A 23,588-nucleotide genomic window follows, 5' to 3' on the forward strand; every position below is an offset into this window, starting at 1 on the left:
GTGGGTACGTGGGCGGGCTCCGACAGCGCACACCAAGTCCCAGGCAAAGTAGAGGCTCAGAAAACACGAGCTAGCTGAGCTGCTCCACTGGCCGCCCCTGAGGTGCCCTTCTTTTCTGTCGCCTTTTACTCCTTCACAAACTCCATGAGTGCCCTCCCAAGGCTGCATCCTTTACTCCTGAAGGTTTGTTGTGGTTACACAGCAGCCCGGACCCTCCCTTGGCCCCGCCAGGGCCAGGACGAGAGCAGCACAGATGACAAGGCGCTGCTCCAGACTGTCCACTCTGTTCTCCTCAGGGGGCCCCAGACCTCTCAGAACATTCTCCATGGGGCATGGGCCCTCCTGCCCTCTGCGGTTCTCTGGGGTCTGGGCTTGATCCCCAATGGATCTGCTAAGCCCTAAACGTTTGTGTCCCCCCAACAAATTCACATGATGAAATTCTAACTCTACAAGGTGATGATGTTAGGAGGTGGGGCCTTGGGAGGGAAGTAGGTCACGATGGTGGGGGGTGGGGGGAACGCTTGCGGGTGGGATTAGTGCCCTGGTGGGAGAGACCCCCACAGAGCCCCCTGGCCCTTCCAGCTCATGAGGGCACAAGGAGAAGATGTGGACCCAGAAGGGGACCCTCACCTGACCAAGCTGCACTCTGGCTTCAGACTCTCAGCCTCCAGAACCGTGAGAAGTAGGTGTCTGTTATGTAGAAGCCGCTCAGGGTATGGTGTTTCGTTAAAGCATCTGACTTCTGCTCTCCTGGTCCTGACTATGGGTGAGCCCTGCCATTGCTCCCAGGCTCCCCTCCTATGAGCCCACGGGGCAGGCCACCAGAGTCCCCACGCCTGTGGTCTCTGTCTTTGCTGTGTCTCCAGCTCTGACCTTCAGGGCCTCAGTTTCTCCATATCCACAGGATGGGTGTGATCATGGCAAACTCAGAGGTGCTGTCAGGATTAGAGATGCCGGAGTGGGGGGTGGGGGGTCGGAGACATGGCTGGCCCGGCCCTTCTCCACACCCTGGGCATGACTGGCTGTGGATTGTGATCTATCTTGCCTTTGTAGAAGGGGGTGGGGTGGGGCATGGTTCTTGGCTCTGGAATCCCCACTGCAGGTTTGTTACGGGCCAGCAGTGAGGACCCTTCCGTGTCTGTGTGTGTCCCCTGCTCTGTGTAAAGAACATACATGTAAGCTGGCATGTGTGTGAACAGGCCCATAAGACGGACTGAAGAGACGTGTGTTAGCCGTTGATCAGAAAGGAGGAGCATTTTTCTAGCAACCCGAAGCCCTGCCTTGCATAGAATCGGGTGCTGAGCTCATTCTGAGTCTCTACCAAATGAGAGGCAGGAAAGTTATTAAATATGAAATCCGTCCATTCGCACACGTGAGGCTGCCCTTCCTTAAAAGACAGATATTGTCTAGGGAGACGGAGGGTCGGTGCTCAAGCAGGACTTCCTGCAGCCTTTGAGGACACACGAGTGCTGGCAGAAGGGAGTCCCCAAAGGGGCACGAAAGTCTTTGCAGGGCTCCTGTGAAACACGGGGTCCTCTCCCCCTCCCCACCCCCCCGGGGGGAGGGGAGACTGAAGTTCAAATCCCAGCCTGTAAAGCCACAGTCTGATGATGCCTGCTCCTGTGTGCCCCCACCCCCCAGTCCTCACCCTGCTGGGAAGGGGAGTGGGCATCGTGTTCACGTCTCATGGCGACAGTCCTCTCGACCGGCTGCCTTACTGGCATCTCAGACGGAGGACACGCGCTTCCGGATCCAAGCAGGATTTACACGGAAATGCCACACTGTACTGTGTGTATTTGCTCGTGGTAAATCCTGAGTCACTTGGGTATGGGAAGCCTTTAGTAATTGGTGGGGAGAATGAGCTTAAAGTTGGCATAATACCTAGCTAGATGCATGCACGTTGATACTTTTAAGCAATCTGTGTGTTTCGGTGCCATCAAGGTAATTAGGAAATCTGTATTTGCACAAAACACAAGTTAAGAGTGCCATTGACCAAAAAATAAATAAATAAATAAATCTTTCTCCCCAAGCTCATGTGTGCCTTCTGGGTCTCCAAAGTTCTTAAAACTCACCAAATGCTAAGAATATACAAATTCTTTTAAAAATGATTCTTTAGTTTCCCCAATAACCATGAGCATATAAAACCAGGTGTTTTTAACCAAGCGTTTTGTCACCATGTTTCTTATCCTAACTTATTAAATTCTTTCAGAGTGAAAACATTCCAAGGTGAGTAAATGGGAGAAATAGGTAGATAAGTGGATGGATGGAATGGATGGATGTATGGGTGAAATGGATAGAGGGATGGATGGATAGATGGATGAAATAGGTGGACGGATGAAATGAATGGATGTATGGGTGAAATGGATAGAGGGATGGATGGATAGATGGATGAAATAGGTGGACGGATGGAATGAATGGATGTATGGGTGAAATGGATAGAGGGGTGGATGGATAGATGGATGAAATAGGTGGACGGATGGAATGGATGGATGTATGGGTGAAATGGATAGGAAGATGACTATGAGATAATGGTAGATTCTGTTAGAAGACGAGTGAATGATACGTACATATGATGCAAGTAAGTGACAAGATCATGTCAGTTGCACGCACATGTGTTGTATAGTATGATTTGTATCAGATCTTTTATGCCGCTTGCATCTGATGTTTGCTGCTTGTGTAGGAGCGTGTGCTCTGCTGGTACCACATCACTTGGGTCAAGCCCCGTCTCCACCAAGGCTGGGCAGCCTTGGGTGACTGTCCAACCTCATGACTTTGAGTTTCCCCATCTGTAGTCTGGGCTAAGAACAGTTACACACCTCAGAGATGGCAGAGATGGCTTGTGGGTGAAATGAGATGAAGAGTATGAAGTCCTTACAGGGTGCTTGGCACATATCTGCGCTCTGCAAATAGAAGCGTTTTCCACGATCGTTGCCATCACTGATGGCTTACATGTACTTTTCTATGGTAATATGCACGCGCTGCATTGTGTAACAGGAGACGGGGTTCTCCTTGCAGTCTGTGTGAGTTCACTGTAGCATGTGTGTTCTGGGCTGTAGTTTATGTCAGGTGGAATCTGTATTTTGTTTTCTGTATGGCGTGTGTGCGTTTCCAAATGGCCTTTCATGTCTTTGTTGCATTGGAGGCTCTCGTGCCCTGCACAAGCTCCTTGTGTGTCGTTACATGTGCAGATGCGTAGCATGGCACTGGACGTGGATTTGGTTGTGGCATACGTGTCCCGTTGGGATGCGTGCACACACTGACATCCTGCAGAGGAGTGGCAGCAGTGTTGGACAGCACGTCCGGCTGGTAATGCTAGATGCCACAGACTGCTTCGTTTGGTCTGTGTGGCATTTTGGTGTTTTATAAAAACATTGAATTAGTTACTAACCTTAAAAAAATGAAAGGTTTCACATAAAATCAGTGGACTATTTTCTCTTTGAAAAACTGGAAGACCTGATACTCTTGCCCTTGGGATCCCATAAGACGATACTCAGCAGGATGCGAGGACTGGGCACTGCGTGTGTGGTAGGCATTCTCGAGTGTTCTCCCACCTGGAACCCCAGGGACGTATGCTTTACCCATTTTCCTTCCCTCTCTGGCTTCCTCAGTTATCTGGATTTGCTACCCCTGGGTGATGAACGCACAGAGTCCGGAATGTGAGACCGCCCCCCACCCCGGAGCCCAGCACCCCGATTCCCTGGAAACCCTGTGCTCTTCCGGGCCTGCCCACTGCATCAGGAAGGAGCCACCGGAAGTACTGACCCTGCTGATGGAGAAGAGCAGCCCCGGGCGGTCGGAGCACACGCCGGTGAAACAGAAGCGCAGCTTCCAGTAGAAGAGGTGCTCCCAGATGAAGGTGATGAGGCTAAGGGCCATGGCAGCAGCCAGCATGTAGAACACGCCCGCCATGTTGTCGATGTCCAGCTGACTGCTCATCACTTCGTTCTTCTCGTTGTGGCAGATCCCGGTGAGCCACAGTGTCTCCAGCTCCTCCATCTCGCCTGGACGGAAGACAAGAGCCACAGGCAGTGAGGAGTGGGCATGCGCTCTGGGGCTGGGACTGGCACAGATGTCCAGTGGGCATACGACCTCAAGGCAAGTGCCTGAGCTCTCCAGGCCTGCACATGCTTGCTTGTTGGGTGAAGCTAATAACGGTAAGAATACCTACCTAATATTCTGGGGAGGATGAATGAGATAATGGATTGTTACGTACAGTCCCTGTCATTTTTTTTTTTTGTAATTATTATCATTGTCTTCTGCCCTTCCTGCTTTGCTCTACCTGTGTCCCCAAAACCCACCGAAGCCTGGAGTAGGACGGGAGATAAACTGGCAGCACCCTCCTGTGGAAAGGCTCACATTCGACTTACTACGCATCACTTCCTAGCTGCTTCAGAACCACAGCTTTCCTGTCTGTGAAATGGATATAAGAGCTCATACTTCCTAGAGTTCTGGCGAGGACCAAATGAGCTCACATGTGCAAACTTCCTGAAGGTAGTGGCCAGCTCCTGGTAAGTGTTCATAAAAAGTCGTGTTCAGCAGATCGTTCTGAAGGAAACGCCCAGCACCATGCCTGGCACACGGCGGTCCTCAAATACATGAGTTTATTTTTTCATCTTCCTTTAGAACGTCTGGGGTTATTCCAAGAAGCCCCCCATTACCAGGGCACTTAGGGCAGAAAGCACTAACGGGAAAGAGACTTCTCAACCAGCTCTGAATGGCTCCTTGTAGACTATACACCTCGCCACTTCAGGCAGCTAGAGACACAAGTGGGGTTTTCAGTAGCAAAGAAAAAGTAGGTGTGCTTAGCATTATTTCGTCTTCTATGTGCGTTTCATCCAGTTGCCATTTAGGAGGACATTCTCTGATCTAAATGGTTAGCAGTTAAACTAATTTAGCAGTTTGCTAAACTATGGCACTTACACTATGATTCTGCCTTTAAACATTCTCCTTAAAGGACAGTGAAAATCAAAGAGGTATATAATGTTAAATGGGAAGTATGATTTTGGGGTGTGTGTATCTAAGATATAATATGAAACAGGCAAAGAAAAGTAAAATACTGCAAATGCTTCTTTAATTCCCTTTTGAAGAGGTCAGCACTATTATAGTTTTCATGCTGCTATCTTTAAGTTTTAGGAAATTAATGTGTCATGCTTTTGCTTTGCTCTCACTGTGGATTTGGCTGAAGAGAGAAATCTAGGTGGATGATGATTGTTTCTGGACCTTTGGAAGATGTTACGGAGTTTTCTTCTAATCTTGGTTACAGTCATTGAGAAGTTGGCAAGTAATCTTATTGTCGCTACTTTCTATGCAATCTGTGCTTTTTCTCTGATTGTGTCTGAGACTTTCCTTTTGTCTTTGGTGTGGAATCAAGGTACAGATTTGCCTTACGATTTGTTCTGCTCTCTGATCAGTGGCATTCTTTGATCTACAACTCAAATCTTTAATTCTAGAAAAATCTCCCCCATCCTTACTTAGAATATTGACTCTCCCCCCCCCCATTTTCTAAAAATTAATAGACTTGGGGCCCCTGGATGGCTCAGTTGGTTGAGCGTCCAGCTTCAGCTCAGGTCACAGTCTTGCAGTTCGTGGGTTTGAGCCCTGTGTCGGGCTCTGTGCTGACAGCTAGCTCAGAGCCTGGAGCCTGTCTTCAGATTGTGTGTCTCCCTCTCTCTTTCTCTGACCCTCCCCTGCTTCCGCAGACTCTCTCTCTCTCAAAAATAAATAAAACATTAAAAAAATTAATAGACTTGACTTTGTGCAGTAGTTTTAGGGTTACGGGAAAATCAACGACAGTGGGTACAGCGAGTTCCCATATACTCACTCCTCCTCTGCATCCCCCCCCAGTTTCCCCTATTAACAACCCCTCGTGCCAGATATTAATTTTTTCCCCAGAATTCATGAACCAGCCTTGATACATTATTATTAACTAAATTCCACAGTTCGTATTAGGATTCACACTTTGTGTTGTATAGTTCTGTGGGTTTTGCCCAATGCTTAATTAACACCATGTATCTCTCATTACAGTATCATAGAATAGCTTTGCTGCACTGTGCCCCCTATTCAACTCTACTCACACCCCATCCCAACCCCTGACAAGCACTGGTCTTTTAATGGTGTCTGTAGTGTTGTCCTTTCCAGAACATTCCGTAGTGGTAACTGTAAGGCACAGAGTAGCCTTTTCAGACAGATTTCTTTCAGGATAACAACATGCATCTTTTGTAAATGTGAGCAGTCATCTGATTTATAAAAAGGTGCAACAAAAATTTAAATGATACAAAATATCAATTTCAGACCACCACCAAAAAGTGAGCGTATTTAACCGTACTCATCCCATAATGGAGCAAATGGGTAAGTGGAATAATTCACATGGTAGCATATTGCTATACGAACTGGCAACAATAAAAGTTGGTAAATGAAGGCAGAGGAATTCTATTAAGATTTAGAACTGAAGGGTTCCAGAATTGTCTGGCATCTGTTCAATGTTGTACTTAGGGCTGGAAATGCACGTGATGGGAACTCCAGGGATCTTTCGGATCCTTCCTTTTGGCTCCTGGTCAACTGTGGCCACCATGTAGCACTTGTGCTGGGAACAATATGCATGTAAGTTCCTCCACGTCCTTCTTGGCTTGACAGCTTTCTTTTTACTTGTGAGTAATTTTCCATCACCTAGATGTACAGTTTTCTCCTCATCCCTGTGCTGAAGGACATTTTGGCTGCTTCTAACTTTTGGCAATTACGAATAATGCCGCCATAAACATCCATGTGCAGGTTTTTGTGGGGACATGTTTCCAGCTCATTTGGGTGAAGACCTAGGAGCATGATGGCAGGATTGTGCGGTAAGAATACATTTTGCCTCGTGGGCAACGGCCAAACCCCTTTCCGAAGTGGCCGTGCCGTTTTGTGTCCCCTGTTGAGCTCCCTCAAATCCTCGTTAGCATTTGTCGGTGTTGTCACTGTTTCAGGTTTTAGCCGTTCTAATAAGGTGTGTTGTGGTATTGCATTGTTCTCAGCCCCTGTGGACACGTGATAATTCTTTTTTTTCCTGAAAATGTTGTTTAAAATATCCTCAAGCTCTTTGTTCTGTTCTCTGGTTTGTTCACTTGGTTTTAGTATTTTCCATTCCTGCATCCTCTTTCCTGCAATCAGCTGCTTCCCACAGATCTATTTTCCAGCTCATTTATTCTTTCATTAGTAATATTTAGCATTATGCTTTCATTTAATCTATTTCAGTTGTGATATTCATTTGCCCATTTTAAAATTCTGCCCGTTCTTTTTTATCATAATGTCTCATTCTTCTGTTAGGATTGAAAAAAACTCCTACATTTAATCATTTCAAACCCACCCCCTTTCCGATTATTCTCAGATTATGTTCTGCCTCCTCCCCCCACCCCTTCTTGGGATTCACATGTCTGGTTGCTGTGTGTGCTGACCTCATGGTGGATTTCTTCCTTGTGCTGTTTGTAACTTTGAGAGTTTGAGCTAATCTTCAGCAGAACTGTTCTCCCCTAAGCATGAGGCCCCGAAGCACACTGGGCGATCCCAGTGTTCCTGGGGTGGGTTCTGAGTTTGCTTCTTCATGGTTCCAGATACTCCCAATGTGCCAGTTTCTATATGAAACAAACGTGACTGTCTTTGCCACACCATTTAGTGTACATCTGGACCTCCATACTGATTTAGTCTTTTTTTTTTAAATATTTATTTTGGGAGGTGGAGAGCACAAGCAGGGAAGGGGCAGAAAGAGGAGGACAGAGGAGCCAAAGTGGGGTCTGCACTGACAGCAGTGAGCCCGATGTGGGGCTGTAAGGTCTAAACCAAACAGGCTTTAAGTTCCCCTTCTGAACTAGAAGGTCTAAGGTTCAATTCCCTGAAACTAACAGGCAGTTACACATTGCCTAGAGCAAGAGAGACCACCCTCGCAACACCCAACCAGGGAAGGCCGGCTACCACTCTCCACATTCCTAAGGGTCAGGCCTGCAGATGGGAACTTTAGATAGGACCCTGTGACCTAATAATGTTAAAGTTAACCCAATAGTCACCGAATAAGACCCTCAACTCACTCTGTAATTGGTTAATTTCAAAGATACCCTAAATGTTGTAATTGGGTCCCGCCAAAAGTAACGAACACCCTGGACAATGTGTATGGTTAGAGTTACTGCCAATGCTGTTATACAATGATTGGATGTCACCATTTCCTGTAACTCCCCCTTCCTAAACCCCATAAAAACCCTACTCAGCCCTTGCTCGGGGCTCTCAGCACGGATCCACTGTGTTGGTGAAGTCTGTGAGCCTGGGCCGAGCCCGTAATAAAGCCCTTTGCCTTTGCATGCGTGCCTCGGTTTCCCTGGTGGTCTCTGGCCGTTGAGGATATTGCGACTTGGGCATTACAGGGCTGGAACCCACAAACCATGAGATGACCCGAAGTTGGACGCTTACCTGACTGGGCCACCAGGAGCCCCGATATTCATTTAGGTTTCAATTTCTCACTGAGAGCTTCAAAAGGATGACTAGACGTCTTTAACTTTCTTCACGTTAATGGACAGTTTTTTCCTAGTCTTTTCACAGATGCGCTAAGGCGCTGAAGATCTGATTTATGCAGCGGTATCATTTTCCAACCTCCTGGTGGGTGTCGAAGCCTCCATCCCCGGAGGCTGCTGCGCCGCGGCAGGAAAGTGCCCTGAGGATATCCCATCCCCCTCTGTTTCCTTTCCTTTTGATCATTGCTGCTGCGCCTTGTGCGAGCGCGCATGCGCATATGCAAGCATACCTGTGTACAGTGCAAATGCGCATGCGCATGCTTCTAATCCTGCACCGTGATGTGTTTGTAGCAGGAAAGGGGCTCCCGTGGATTTAGTCTCCATTGTACCACAATATAGGCTAGAAAAGCATTTGCATTTATGGGGGGAGAAAAATAGAAAACCTGTCCCTTCGTAAGTTCGTCACCTCCAAGGAAGGGTGCTGGTTCATCAGCGGTGCAGGCGAAGTTACGGGAAGTGACCTCTCGGGTTCAATTCCTTTCCTTCCACAGCCTCCAGCGCTGTCTTTCACACGATCACACTTGTCCTGGGAGCCTGTGTAATATCTCAGTGTCCACAACACCCCCACCTGCTCATCCAAACCCTTCTACGTTATTGCTTCCTCCCCTCAAAAACACCGGCGCCGTCCCTGCACAACTACAGCGTGCTGGGACTTCCTCTCCCTTTGGGGTCGGCCAAGACCCTCCCCATGTGTTGTGTGCCCAGAACAGGGTCAGTCTGGTAACGAAGAAACATCATTAGCATCCTTTCACGATGTAAATACACAGGTCTGTCTCCTGCCTTCTCCCCAAACCCGTCTTTGACGAAGTCATCTCAGTAAACCTCAGTAAACCGGACCCGAGTCGCGAAAGGAGGGCAGACGCCCATTTCTCAGTCCCAATTACAGCCTGTTCCAATCATTTTGCAGTTATTCATTTCCTGCCTTGTGGCCTTCTACTAGTTCACTGAACTGTAGTTCAAATACTTTATTTCGTTTTTAATTTACTCAAGTATATTGTAATCTCCTTGGGGGAGATCAGGGACCGTGTTTCATGATTTTGATAGTTTTCATGGCCTGCAGCACAGAGTAAGCACTGAATCCCTATTTTCTGTTTCTATTTCTTTCCCTGCATCCTGGGGCTTAAATTAGGCAGCATTGCAAACATGTTCAGATCTGCCGGGTGAGTTTTTCTGCCATATAAATAGAGGAAACACAGATCAAAAAGCTTGCCGGGGGCTTAGGTGTAAGGGGCCGAGAAGTCTGCGTGTCCTCAGCCGGGGTGAAGCGGCAAGGGCCATTTTTCAAAGGAGCAGCTCTAAGATGCTCATTCCACCGCCCGTTTCCTCCATCACCAAGACACCATGGTCTTTGGCAATGTGGTCTTATGACCTGGAGCTGGGAGGTGGGACAGTTACGTCTGTTTCCTGAAGTGGACTCGGTCTTGCTGTGAAGACCAAGGCCAAGTGCTCTCCTGGGAGCACAGGGAGCCTGGTCCACCCAGGCCACACCGGCTTCCTCCTCGCACCTGAGAGGGCAGGCTCCCCTCCCCATCTCTGTGTCCCCCACCTGCCTAAGGGCAGGAAGCTCATGAGCCCCTGAGAACATCTCTCCCTCCATGCAAGTCACACCTGTTCAAAAGTTCTTCCTGTATCTGTCATCAGGGGGCAAGATGTCTGACCCCCGCCAACATCGGAGTTGTGTGGTGCCCTGAGGAGGGACGTAAGGCCCGTACACAGAACCAGCGTCCCTGTTCTCTCCCTTCCCAGTGTCGCCAGGGAAAGGCAGAGTGGCGGGACTTTGAGAGGCAGAAGCCAGAAAGACGTAAAATCTACAAGAGAATGGGTGAAAATAATTGAGACTGAATCGGGCACATGCCTGAGACGTGCTTCCATCAACTGCTTGGATGCTGCTGGAGGAGGCCGCCTGGTCCCCTTCCAGCCACAAGCCATGGGTTTCTAGTTTGCAAAAAGGGATCGAGGCAAATTCAAGTAGACACCATCCCGAAAATCACCAGTAAATAACGTTTCAGGTAGAAAACACCAGGATGAGGCTCAGAAGGGAGCACCTTTCCCTGACGCATTGGGGGAGCACATCCAGGCACCCTGTCGGGTCTGGGGTGCCCCAGGAGGTCCGGTCCGAGTCTGCCTGCCTTCAACACTTACCGACTCAGCTGACCTTGGTCCAGGCACTCTGCTTACCTACCCGTCCACTCATGCATTCCTTAACCTATTTTCCTGTTCTCTTACTTAACGAAGTTACATAAATTCCCTTCCGTTTCAGGCGCTGTACCAGGAGTTTCTGAAATTAACCCATGCACCCTTCATACCAACCCGGTGCGTCTGATGCTATCACCACACCCACTTTACAGACGAGGCACAGAGAGGAACCTACTCGGATGCCTACCAAGCGGCGCACAACATTATTTACCTTCTACAAGTCGTGCTGGAAATCGGTGAGGTCAGGTTTACACCGAGTACTGTTGGAGATACTGTTATTTCCTGCCTGAAGCCAGGGCAGCTGGGGGCCTGGGGTGGGTCTCCTTCCCCTCCCTCTGCTCTGCCAACTCGCAGAGTCTGCGATTCCAGGAAGGCACGACCAGAGAAGAGGCTTAGCCCTCCAAGAGGAATCTATTCTGTCCAAAGTAAGAGAAATCAGTTCCTTATTTGCCCTCCAACTCCTCCTCTGCCCTTGCAGAGGGCCCGCAGTAGCTTTTCAGATTAGATTTCATTGTGCTCTGTAAGACTGTCTGAGAGCTGAGGGGATTGCTTCGGGAAGAGATTTTATAGCATGTGGTGTGACTCGCCTTCAGACTTCCGGAGCATTGCTCCCCCGAGGTCCGCTGTAAAAAGCTCATCTTGAACCTGTACCCTTTAGGCTCTGTCCAGGGTCTGAAAACTGTGCTGCACTACGTCGTCTGAAACCAGCCCCCACAGAGGCTTGCAGGCACACAGCCACGTACTGCGTTGCTTGGTTTCTGGCCAGTTTGCCTGACCCTGGGCAGTGACGCGATGGAGAGATGTGGTGTGTGGTTTGGAGCGAGGTTGTGATGCCCTGTTTCATTTCTAGTCATAGAAGCTGATACTCTGTGCTTCTCTGAGGTCTTCATTTGGTCTTGCCTTTTTTCCCTCCCTCATTCATTCACTCGCTCATTCATTCATTGGGAAAAGAACATTTCTGAAACACTGGGCACCTGGCCGGTGGCATGCCGAGACAAATTGTACGGAGTCTTTGGGCTCCGTGAACTCCGAGTCCTTTGGGAGAGAGCATCCTGCAAACCAGTTCATTTCGGTGAGAGGTGATGATGGACCCTGCATGGGGCAGGAGGCAGGAAGAAACACAGGGCATCTGGACATCAGAGAGAGGTGCAGAATTTGGGAGGAGGAAGACGTGATCAAAGGGGGGGCAGTCACAAAGGACCCAGCTTGTGTGCTGAGCTGGGGTGTCCTTTGGGGACACTGGAGGAGACCAGCTGTATGCTTGCTGGGACACAAGACTCTCCAGGGGCTGTCTCCCCACCGGTAACCTAAGGAAGGCTGTTACAGGTGGGCGGGGTGGGGGGTGGCAGATTTGAATGATGGGGCTCCGGTGTGGAAGTCTCCAATAAATTCCATCTCCATGTCAGAATCCCTCTTGGAGGCCCGTGCTGGTCTCAAGGGTGGGCAGAACATGCGGATGGAACTCATCTGCTCACAGGACACGTGGGCACTGGAAAGAACTCCATTTGTAGGAAACTACTGATAAGGATCCATTGGGAACTGTCATCTTCATCCCCATCGCCTGTAACAATTACTCTGCCTGGGATCATGCCGAAAACTCGCCAATGGCTACCTCAGCCGTGCAACTCAGAGGTCTCCGCTTGCAGGAATTCTTCTCTGAACAAACAAGGATGTGGGTAGGAGATCATGGTTTCTCCTGGCACAACATCCTGGGTCTGTCGTCAGTAGAGAATCTGTCATACTAGAGTATAATCAACACTCGCTTCTAATTCTAAGTCCTCCCAATTGGGAGGCGAGTTTATTCAGGTTGGGCATGCTGCCATCATCTTCTTGGAGGCCCAGTCCCCGGCACAGGGCTCGACACACAGGGGACCCAGACACCTGTGTTGGCTGTAGATGACACGAGGCTTCTCTCCTTGATCAGCCTGTGACACACTGTTCTGAGCATAAACAAATGCCAGAGAGAGGAAGGAATCCATCAAGTCCAAGCAGCGGGGTCCGGAATAATTTGTGAAGCCCAGTAATCAAGGCCGACTCTCGAGCCCGCAAGTTTTCCGATCAAAGATCCGAGCATTGGTTTGGTGGTTCCCCACAGGGACCCGGCTTCCATCTATAGCCGGAAGACGTCAGGATGGTGTCGCTGCCGATCCCATTACGGTTCTGCTGTGAATGCCAAGAGGGGAGCTGACCCTGTTTCCATCCTGTTTCATGTCTTGCCCAGGGACTGGGCACTTTATGTTTCTCAGAAGCCCGCATGGAATTGGAAATGGCAAAGGAACAGTTTTCTTTGTCGAGAATCTAGGGCACCGTCATTGATAGGCTCACGCTCAGGATGAGGACGGACTTGGTTACTGTGAGCTCTGACCTGCGGTCCCCGGAGTGAGACTGCTTGGGGTCTGCAGGGTTGAGACTGCGTGTTCACCTTGTTCGGTTGCTCTGAAGGAAAGTGCCGGTCAGGCCTGGGATGGAGTCTGTGGACCTAGAACCAAGTGAGGTCAGCTAGATTGTTCTATTACTGACTGTGGTGCCTTAGCTTCATTAATTTTACACTCTTGACTCCAAGCCAGTGACCTTGGATCAGAAATAATAGCATTCCAGAGCCTAGGACCTCCATATCCATGACCTATGAGGGTCACTGAACAATTGGCTGGAGAGGAAAAAATAATATCTTCAGTGGTGGCGGTGGCGGCAGTGGGGATAGTACAAGAAAGTGGGCACAAATAGACTAAATCTGGAAGATGCATCTCCCTTATTTAAATGTCAGAATATTCCATTTCGGTATAATGCTGAGAAGTCACAAAAGCAAAATAAAAATAGGGCCAAGCTTAAAAGCACCCAGTTAGAGGCAGAGACCGGCTGTCTTTGGCATAAATGTTTTACTACCACCTTCCAGCTGAGGTCTCTGCTCTGTGGACAGAGCCCCGAGCACCGCACGAGGCAGTGCTGCTGGTAGCCATCTGGCTGACATTTCACAGGCCACACGATCGACCGTGCAGTGTGGAGTTGGGGAATTTTATGCGCACAGGTCCCCAGCCTGTGTGTTCTTGAAGGGAAAGGAAGAAGAGGGTCGAGGTTGGGCCATCCCGTCAAACATCAGACAGCCTACCTGGTCGGAATTCTCCAACAGACAGAGGGGGTGGGGAAAAATAATTCTCCAGAGTAAAACTGCAAGAAAAAGGGCAAGATGTTCAGGAAATCCTCCCGTGCGTGCCTCACACACGTGTGGACGATCAAGGGGCCACGGCTTAGCAGGCCTACGCGCTCGTGAGCATACATGAATTCACAGTAACTTTTTGACAATTGCACATTTCCCCCATCAATAGTCCTGAAATCCTAGGACACATCTTGTATGAATGTGTGGGCTTTTTAATACCACAAAGGGATTTTTGTGTCTTAAGAGACTATAGAGGTGGGCGGGGAGGTGTAGAACAGGATAGCAATAATCCCATAACCCAGGTTGGGGAAGATCTTTCTTGCAGCAAGTAAAATGGCATCACTACTTCTTGGTTCCTTTTTATTGAAGGGTGGTCAGAAAGCTTCCCAAGGCCATAGAGTCCTTAAGCAAAGGGGATCCCACCCATTTGTCCATTTTATCCGCATTCTTCATTGAATTAAAGGGCACTCAAGACTTGGTTGTGGCATGGAGGAGAAAGAGAAGGAGAGGGTGGGAAGGAAAGCAGAGGGGAGAGGAAGGAGGAGAATGAAGAAGAACAGAAAGGGGAGAAAGACCTTTACAGGAAGGCCCCTGTATCTGCGGTCAATGCAGACATAACTAGAGGGGAAGACCCGGTCTGCTTATGGAGAGGGTGGGCTACCACTTAAGAGAGCTCTCAGACCTTTTTGATGACAGCCCTCTTCCTGGTGTTCCTCTGGCCTCCTTTCTTCTCCCAAGTCTAACGTACCAGAAGGGGTGAGACCATTGCCAGGGAGGAGTGGGAGAGTGGATAGGGATGGGGGCATGGTTCGACTCAGATGTCACCTCAGGAAAGTGCGCAGGGCAGGCCCCCAGTTCTCTTGCTCCATTCGACAAAAGAAGGAAAATGGAGAAGGAATCGGGGGTCTCTAAACCATGGGCCACGATCATACAAGAAAATCCAACCAGCGCCATAATGCACACACCTAAAGTTCAGTTATACACGGCCGCTTTGCCTCTCTCCTAGAAGGGGGAAACAGGGCACTCAGAAATTACTGGAACCACACGACCTGCCAGTGGGAATGTAAACGGGTTGTACGTGCCCTGCAAATTGTTTGGAAGCACCTGCTGGAACAGAGTATATGCACATTCTATGACCCAGCAATTTCATTCTGTACATATATCACCAATTAAGCGCCTGCATGCACCCAAAATGTACAAGAATGTTCGAAGCAGACAAAATAGCGAAATAACACTAATGTACATCGACGGCAAAATTATAAATTCCAGTATGTTCATATAACGGAATGCCATGCATCATAAATAATGAGCTTTCGTTATATGCATTCACATGGATCAATGCCCTAAAAGATACAGATGAATAGGTGTTGTATGATTTTACTATGTATTTGAAGTTCAAAAGGAGGCAAAACCTACCCATAGTCCTGAAGAGCAGAGGGGTGGTCACGTTTGGCTGCGGGGAATCTAGCTGGGAGTTTTCTAGAGTGCTGTTCATGTTCTAGATTTGTGGTTGGGTGCCAGCTACACAGCTGTATAGAAATTAAGTGGACATGGGATTTGTGCAATATAATGAATATATGTTATAATTTGCAGAAGAAAAAAAGGAGGTGTGAGGGTAAAAGGCATTCTTCTCTTTCGGGAGTCAAGAGAGAAAATAATAAGGGGAAGAAAAAAGACTTTCTCTACCAGAAAGAAAAAAAACACTTTTTTTCTAGAAACATGAAACTTTTTTCCCCAAAGAAAAAGTTCTTAAAGGATAAAGAGGGATGAGTTATGTTAAATTCTTCCATATTGTTGGAATTATCCTAAAAGAACATTCTGGACACTTATGATTGAACCAGAAGTCACCAGTCTTTCTATCAAGGTCTAATTCGTAAATAGTCTCAGCTTTGTGGGCCATCTGGTCTCCATCCTAACCAGTCAGCTCTGCCCTTGCAAGATAAAAGCATCCTCAGACACACACAGTGACTTAAAAGGATGTGTCTGTGTTCCAATAAAACTTTATTGACAAAACTCTGGCAACAGGCCAATGCGGGCCATAGTTAGCAGAATCCTGATTTAAGCAACTGAAAAAAATGAAAAAAGTTTTTAAAAAAAGCACGCATATATATGAATAAGAATAAATCCCAATTAAGGAGACTCTTGTCATTGTTACACTGTATGATACTTGCTGAGTCCCTACCCTTTGATGGGTACCATACCTAGCAGGTCTTACCTCATTCAACTTAGTAAGGTCAGCACCATTCTAACCCTAATATAAAGAGGACTGTGGCCCTTACAAAGGATAAATAACTTGCCCTAGACCATGGAGATCGTAGACATCAGTTATATTTGAACCCAAAGCCTTTGGTCTTCACTGTAACCCATGTTGCTACATTTAGGACTTCTTTTGGTGTGAAATATTACAACCAAAGTCTTAATAAATTACTTAGCTATACAAACTGTCCATAAAAGTCTATATGTAAAAACAGTTACATGTTTCCAAAAAAGGAAAAGACGACTCAGATGTTTTGTTTCATTTTCACTACTATTCAAAGGAACTCAAATTAAGGCAGCTCTAAGCACACGCTCCTTCTAAAACAGCAGAAAGAGCTGTAATGCTCGGAGCCGCTTGATGGTTTGAAAACTGGTACATTGGTGCATTATTAATAGTACTTTTAGGTGGGAACAAACTTTTGGAGCATTAACAGGACACTATAGATCAAAACTCCTAGGAATGTTTATAGCATTAACCCTTCAAATTCTACCTCCAAGAGTTTGTACAGATAGACAATTCAAAAAAAAAATAGGCATGGGGACACCTTGGGGGGGCTCAGTCAGTTAAGCATCCTACTTTTGGTTTTCGCATAGGTCATGATCTCACGGTTTGTGAGACTTGAGTCCGGAGTCGGGCTCTGTGCAGATGGTGCGGAGCCTGTCTGGGATTCTCACTCCCCTTCTGTCTCTTTCTCTCAAAATAAATAAGTAAATATTTAAAAAATAGGCATGAGCATGTTCCTTTCATCACCATATATACTAGAAAAAAATTTTTAACAGGAAAATAACGTAGGAGCACCTGAGAGGCTCAGTCAGTTGAGCATCCTACTCTGAATTTTGGTTTAGGTCATGATGTCACGGTTTGTGAGATTGAGCCCTGCATTGGAATCCGCCCCCTTCCTCTTTCCCTCTCTCTCTCTCCCTCTGCCCTTCCCCTGCTCACACATGTATGTGTGATGTCTGTCTCTCTCCCTCTCAAAATAAACATTTTTGAAAAAGGGAAAATAATGTAGCGAATTATGGCTTCATAATGGTTATGACATTTTATACTCAATTTAAAATAACTGTAAGGACTAGATGTAATGACATGAAAAAAAGTTTAAATTACAATGTAAATTACAATGGAATATACAAGTGTGTATAACCAATTCTTATATATATTTAAAGCAAGGTTTCTGCATGAAAAAGGACCAGAAGGTAATATCTAAACTGAAAATAATTCTGTTAAGGCAGTAGACTGGGGTGATTTTAATACGGACATTACATTGCCTTTCCAAGTAGGGGTTTAAAAGATGTAGACTGAAAGGGATTCGGGGCCAGTGTTTATCCATCCTGTAATTCCCACATCAGGTTCTGTGACATCAGTGTTTGACTTAGCAGCAAGCCATTCATTAGGTCTTATTTCAACTTTGATGGTTCTCTTGACATTTGACTGTCCCTGGTTTGAGCGATTCACCGCTTGTCAGGCACGAATTTGGCACCGCTGACCTTGTTCTAATCCTGGCGTCAGATTGATGATAAACACTGCAGCTCTGAATCTCAGGGGGCCTATCAGGAAAGTCATTGCTAACTTAGGCACATGAAAACCCTCCAGCATGGAGGGAAAGTCAATGGCCCTCCAGGATATTTATGGATTTTATCTGTTTCTTAAGTAAGTGCTTTTCCATGATTATTCCAAATATGTCACTAGTTAAAATTAGGAGGGAGATAAACAAGTCTAATTTTCACAGTACCATCTGGTCACAGGTCAATGAAGAAGCACTTAAACCCTTTGCTGCTAATCTAGGCTTAGGACTGACACATTTCCTCCTTTCACAACATTTCGCTTCGGAATGCATAGTCTGCCGTGGTTTTCCATCAGAGTGACTTGGATGCTGGACATCCAAATGCTCACTGACCACCACGGCCTATGGGTCAATGGCATCAACGCTGCCATGCTGTGTATTATGTGAGGTCTGTGGGCCTGGCGGAGTCACAGAGGATCTCTCTGTGTTCCTCACTGTGGTCGCTGGGCGGCCTGACGCTTACATGCTCCACAGCACTGATTTCTTGGGTTGTCCCCATCTCCAAAGTCTCTGGAGATGGAAACCCAGGCGAGAGCCCTGGGAGACAAGGCTGGATAGAACGCAGGGTAAAGACCCAATGTCATGGACCCCAGATGAGTGATCTGTTGGCCACTGGCATCTGTGTCCAGTACTTATGTAGCAGAGAGTACTGCTACTAAGTATGAAATAATGTTATTCTAAGGAATGGTATTTAAATCTTCTTGCGTTTTAGAATATCCCAGCGAAGATGTACAAAAATGCTTCAGGGGGTGAAAATTAGGTATCTAGATTTTTCCACAGGCTCTCTAAGCGAGTCTGATGGACACAGATGTGCCACGAAAGCACTTTCTAAGGAAAGTAACTATTAAGCTCAGTAGCGCAGGAGCCAATATAATCATTTTTATATTCCACCACCTGGAGCTTAGAAGCTGCTCAGTTATTGTTTGTTCAATGAGCGTCTAGAGGCAGAGAGTGAATGAATGAATGAACTGGGTTAATAAATCAGGGGGCTCTGTCAATGGCGCCCAGTCTTGCTAACTTGATTATAAAGTTCGTGATTTACAGAGTAGCCTAGCTCAGCCCAAACTGTGATTTCTGCCTTTGAAGTCTCCATTTGATTAAACCACGTTTAGCCAGGAACAATAACCTTCTGAAATGCCGGGGATTATGCCGCTCCGAGGAGCTCTGTGGGGGACAAGCAATTCCGGCAACCGGGACGGGTCTTTGTGAACCTGCAGAGGCTTCTCTGCAAGCCTGTATCGGGGCCAAACATCTGACTCCTCTTAGTTACACTCTGTCCTTGCCCCATGCCTTCTCTGCTCTGGCTTCTGGGTCCTGAGTTGCCCCCAAACTGCCAGGCTTGAATGATCTCAGAAAGCAGGCTTAGCCTGTTCCCATGGTGCCGGGACCTGGGGAGGCATGGACAAGTCTCCTCTACAGAAAAAATGGGGAAAAAAGCATAGGTCACTTGCTCTCCCATCCTCAAGTGACTCTGTCCAGTGTCATCATCAGGGGACCGATGCTGTGCCTTCGGTGAAAGAGGAGTGAATGCTGAATCTGGATTCTGACCAATCTGCATTTAAGGCACAGCTCTGACCCTTTCCAGATGGGAAACCTGCTGTAGAGACGCCGGTGAGAGTTGGAGCCCATCAAGGAGAAGCTGTACTGCATCCTAGTTGAAGCAAAGGCCCTGTGGCCTATTTAGCTACGTCCCGATCTCGGATCTGCCACTTAGGAGCTTGGACACATTAGTTGACCTGCCTGTGACTCAGTTTCCTCATCTGCAGACAGGAGTTAACTGATCATAACTCATGCCATTTAGCCACTGGATAACAGTAACACACAACAGACTGACATCATTCTGTGACCCATCGTTCTCCCTAAGTGTCACCTCTTCCTATAAATGTCTAACAATAGCAGTGACCATGGTGGCTGTTGAGCCACAGAAGCATTTAGAGAAATGGAAACCGTCTCTTCCCCTCAAACGGGGCTCTCAGATCCTCGACGCCTCTTCTCCTCCAAATCGTCCCTGCTCACCCCCCGGCCTTATTTTGGCATTTATCTCTTTAATCCGGTCGAGGCTGCTGTTTGCACTAGGGTGTTGCTGAGTCATCCGAGGACACGGACCGATGTCACGAAGAAGTGCCAGCAGGGAGGCCAGCAGGAGACAGACTAGAGGCCTCCGTGAGTCAGCGGCGGTCCGCGCCTCGCGCCTGCGTGGAGCCAGCCGAGGTGGGGCGGCCGTGGGCTCCCGGACGTCTCCAGTCCCCACGGCACCCAGGCTAACTGCTCGGTGGAACTAACGCAGCTCGCCCTGCGAGATGCCCAGGCGGAGCCCTGCCTCCCTCTGGCCTGCTCTCCGTGCTCCTCGGTCTCCTCCTCCCTCCCCTGCCTTCCTCTCTCCTTCCTGTTTGACTCCCTTCTTCATCATTCCTGCTCTGACTTCTGGCTTCTCTTCCACTTCGTATCCACCTACGTCTGGGTCCCGTTCTGCCTCCCTGTCCGGCTTGCCGCCTTCCTCTTTTCCAACCCTCGCCTCCCCCTTCCCTTAGGAGAACTGGAAAACCTACAGTTCTGTGTCCTTCTTGCCTTCCTCCAGACAGTCTAACACCGGGAACCATCACGCTTTTTCTATGAAGGGCCAGACAGTAAATATTTGGAGCTTGGCAGGCTGTGCGGGCGATGGTGTGGTATCTAGGCTCTGCCGCTGCAGGGCAAAAGCAGCCACCGCTGGTGTCTGGGTGAACGGGATGGCTGTGTTCCAATAAAACTTTATTTTCAAAAATAGGCAATGGTTGGATTATGGGCCGTGGCCATAGTTGGCCCAACCGAGGGGCAAACACTATTTCTCCTGTTTACCTCCGTGATGCAGAGACCACAAACTTGGTAACAATTTGTGGTCCATTTCAGTGCTTATAGCCAGAAAATATATCATTTTGCTGGTTGTGTCTATCCCAGAAAGTCGTGTTACATAGAAAAATCCAAGGGGCATCTGGGTGGCTCTGTCGGTTAGGCTCCCACTTTGGCTCAGGTCATGATCTTGCCACTCGTGAGTTCAAGCCCTGTTTCGGGCTCTGCCTGGAACCTGCTTTGGATTCTGGGTCTCCCTCTCTCTCTGCTCCTCCCCTGCTCATGTTCTGTCTGTCTGTCTCTCTCTCTCTCTCTCTCAAGAATAAACAAACAATAAAAAAAGTAAATACAAAATAAAAATCCAAAACAGAGATTTGACTACAAGAGCACACAAATTCAACAACGGAAGAATTTGCCTCTGTCTTACAGTGAATACGGTGGTCAGAGGCTTGGGAAGATTTTCAGATTAGATAGTGGTTTAGTGATTTCTTTCTGTGACTCTCTGCCTAGAGAGACACTTAATGTCCTTCCTAAAGAAAATGGCATCGCCTTCATCAGAGGAGTATTTAATGGATAAAGTAAGCCCTGCAAAAGAGTGCCGGTAATGTTTTCTTTAAAAAAGAAAAAAAAAGACAGTTTATTTATTTTGAGAGAGCGTGAGTGGGGGAGGGACAGAGAGAGTGGGGGAGGGACAGAGAGAGAGGGGGAGGGACAGAGAGAGGGGGGGAGGGAGAATCCCAAGCAGGCTCCGCACTGTCAGTGCAGAGCCCAGTGAGGGGCTTGATCTCTCAAACCATGAGATCGTGACCTGAGCCGAAATCAAGGGTCAGACACTTAACAGACTGAGCCACCCAGTGCCCCAGCCTGTACCCCTTTCAAATCCATTCGTTCATTTGTCCACGTGTCAGTGAGTTCTGTGTCTGCACCAAGCTCGGTCGTGGGTCCAAGGGCGGGCAGAAGGGCAGCGTGAATGGACGTGATAGATCCGCCCTCCCGGCACTGAGAACGCAGTGCCCCTCGGTGGCACAGGGAACCGGGGCAGTCAGCACTAAGCGGGCATCTGAAAGGTGCCAAGCACTGGACTCGTTTATGTTTGTTTTCACACAATCCCGAGACAACTCCACTCTAGAGACGAGGACACTGGAACTCTGAGAAATTAATTTGCCCAAGATCACGCGGCGAGGAAGTTGTAGAACCTTCTATCTTTACTCTTCACTTGCATTGTCCGCTGCATGCCACAAGGATGCCGTAAGCGCGGAGCTGGGGCGGGGGGTGGGTGGGTCACAGTTTATAAATGTCATCTAGTGGAGAGCTGTGGTCTTTAAGGAGCTCTCAAAGGAGGGCACCCAGTCAATGGGTTCAGGAGGAGAAGGGAGGGAGGAAGTCCATTTTTAAAGGGGGCTTCATGGAAAAGTCCAAGCTTATCTGAAAAGACTTCAAATGGTAGAATTTGAGACACCGCAGAAAGCTAAATGAGGACAATGTTTAGGGGCCCCTCTGTCGTCTCCTGGTCCAGCACTGCCCGCACATTCCTAAGCCAGCCTAGGAAGACAGGCGAGGCTGCAAAGGCCACTCCGTGCAGTGGAGGCAGGGCCACCCAAGTGGGAGGGTCCAGCTCTCCCCGCGACGTGGACATTAGCACAAAGGTATTAAGCCGGGAAGCGGCACCGGGGCAGCGAGGAGGATATTAGCCACCCATCCAGCGGCTCAGAGCAATTTATGAGAATGCTAATTAGATCCATGAAGAGTTTCCGCAATCACACAACCCCTCTCAGCTCTGGCGGGCAGCATGGGGTCCCTCACCACCCAAACCCGCCCTGCCTGCTTCACAGAAAGGCCAACAAATAAAGGAATCGGGAGCGCTGATGGACTTCCCCACGGACTCCCCAGTCCAAGATCTGTGAGCACTGCTTCCTGGAGTGCTGCCTTCCAAAGCTTATAGTCTATTGGAGCAAGAGGCCTTATCAGTCCAGAGCAGAACATGCCGTCCCTGCAGTTTCTTATCAATCTGGATGAGTCTTTAAAACGACTACTGAGGGCGCCTGGGTGGCTCAGTGGGTGAAGCATCTGACTTCCGCTCAGGTGATGATCTCAGGGTCCGTGGGTTCGAGCCCCATATCGAACTCTGTGCTGACAGCTCAGAGCCTGGAGCCTGCTTCCGATTCTGACTCCCTCTCTCTCGGTCTCTCCCCCGCTCATGCACAGTCTCCCTCTCTCTCTCTCAAAAATAAACATTAAAAAAAATCTTTTAAAATGATTGCTTGCAAAGTTGCAGTTACAAAGGGGCCCCAACGTACCTATCCACGGAAATGACATATATGGTATCTTTCACATATTTCATATATGATATCTGTCATATATGCTCAGGTAGGCTCTAACTGGGGCCACTAGTTTCAAACGGGGAGAGTCCCGGTGAAGTGGGTTGAGTTAACCTCCCCCCCATTAATACAATATTAGGGATGCCTCGTGGCTCAGTCGGTTAAGTGTCTGATTTCAGCTCAGGGTTATGATCTTGTAGTTCATGAGTTCTAGCCCCATGTTGGGCTGTGTGCTGACAGCTCAGAGCCTGGAGCCTGCTTCAGGTTCTCTGTCTCCCTCTTTTGCTCTGCCCCTTCCCCACTCACACTCTGTCTCTCTCAAAAATAAATTTAAAAATACAATATTAACACAGGGGTGACATGTGTCCTCTCAAATATTTCATATGATATCCATCATGTAGATATATGAACAATACGCCTGGGTGGCTCAGTCAGTTGAGTGTCCGGCTTCGGCTCAGGTCAAATCTCACATTCGTGGGTTCGAGCCCCGCGTCGGGCTCTGTGCTGACAGCTAGCTCTGAGCCTGGAGCCTGCTTCGGTTCTGTGTCTCCCTCTCTGTCTGACCCTCTCCCCTGCTTGCACCGTCTCTCAAAAATAATTAAAAATAATTAAAAATAAAAGATGTATACACAATAGAAGTGTGGTGGAATACCGCATATAAATAAGTTATAAAGATATATGATATACGTACATCCATTTGATTTCATTTGTATGGTGGACTCGGACGAGATATCAG

General features: G+C 48.1%; 1 protein-coding gene across 1 annotated transcript in view; it reads right to left on the bottom strand.

Annotated features, from left to right (window-relative positions):
- The window catches only part of GRIN2A (glutamate ionotropic receptor NMDA type subunit 2A), a 368,909-nt gene that overhangs the window by 12,823 nt on the left and 332,498 nt on the right, over window positions 1–23,588 (bottom strand). The window contains exon 11 of the mRNA XM_029948744.1: window positions 3,763–4,001. Coding sequence (XP_029804604.1) covers window positions 3,763–4,001 — 239 coding nt within the window. The remainder of the gene's footprint in view (window positions 1–3,762; window positions 4,002–23,588) is intronic.

Source organism: Suricata suricatta, chromosome 8 (assembly GCF_006229205.1).
Source record: "Suricata suricatta isolate VVHF042 chromosome 8, meerkat_22Aug2017_6uvM2_HiC, whole genome shotgun sequence".
Lineage (NCBI taxonomy): Eukaryota > Metazoa > Chordata > Mammalia > Carnivora > Herpestidae > Suricata > Suricata suricatta.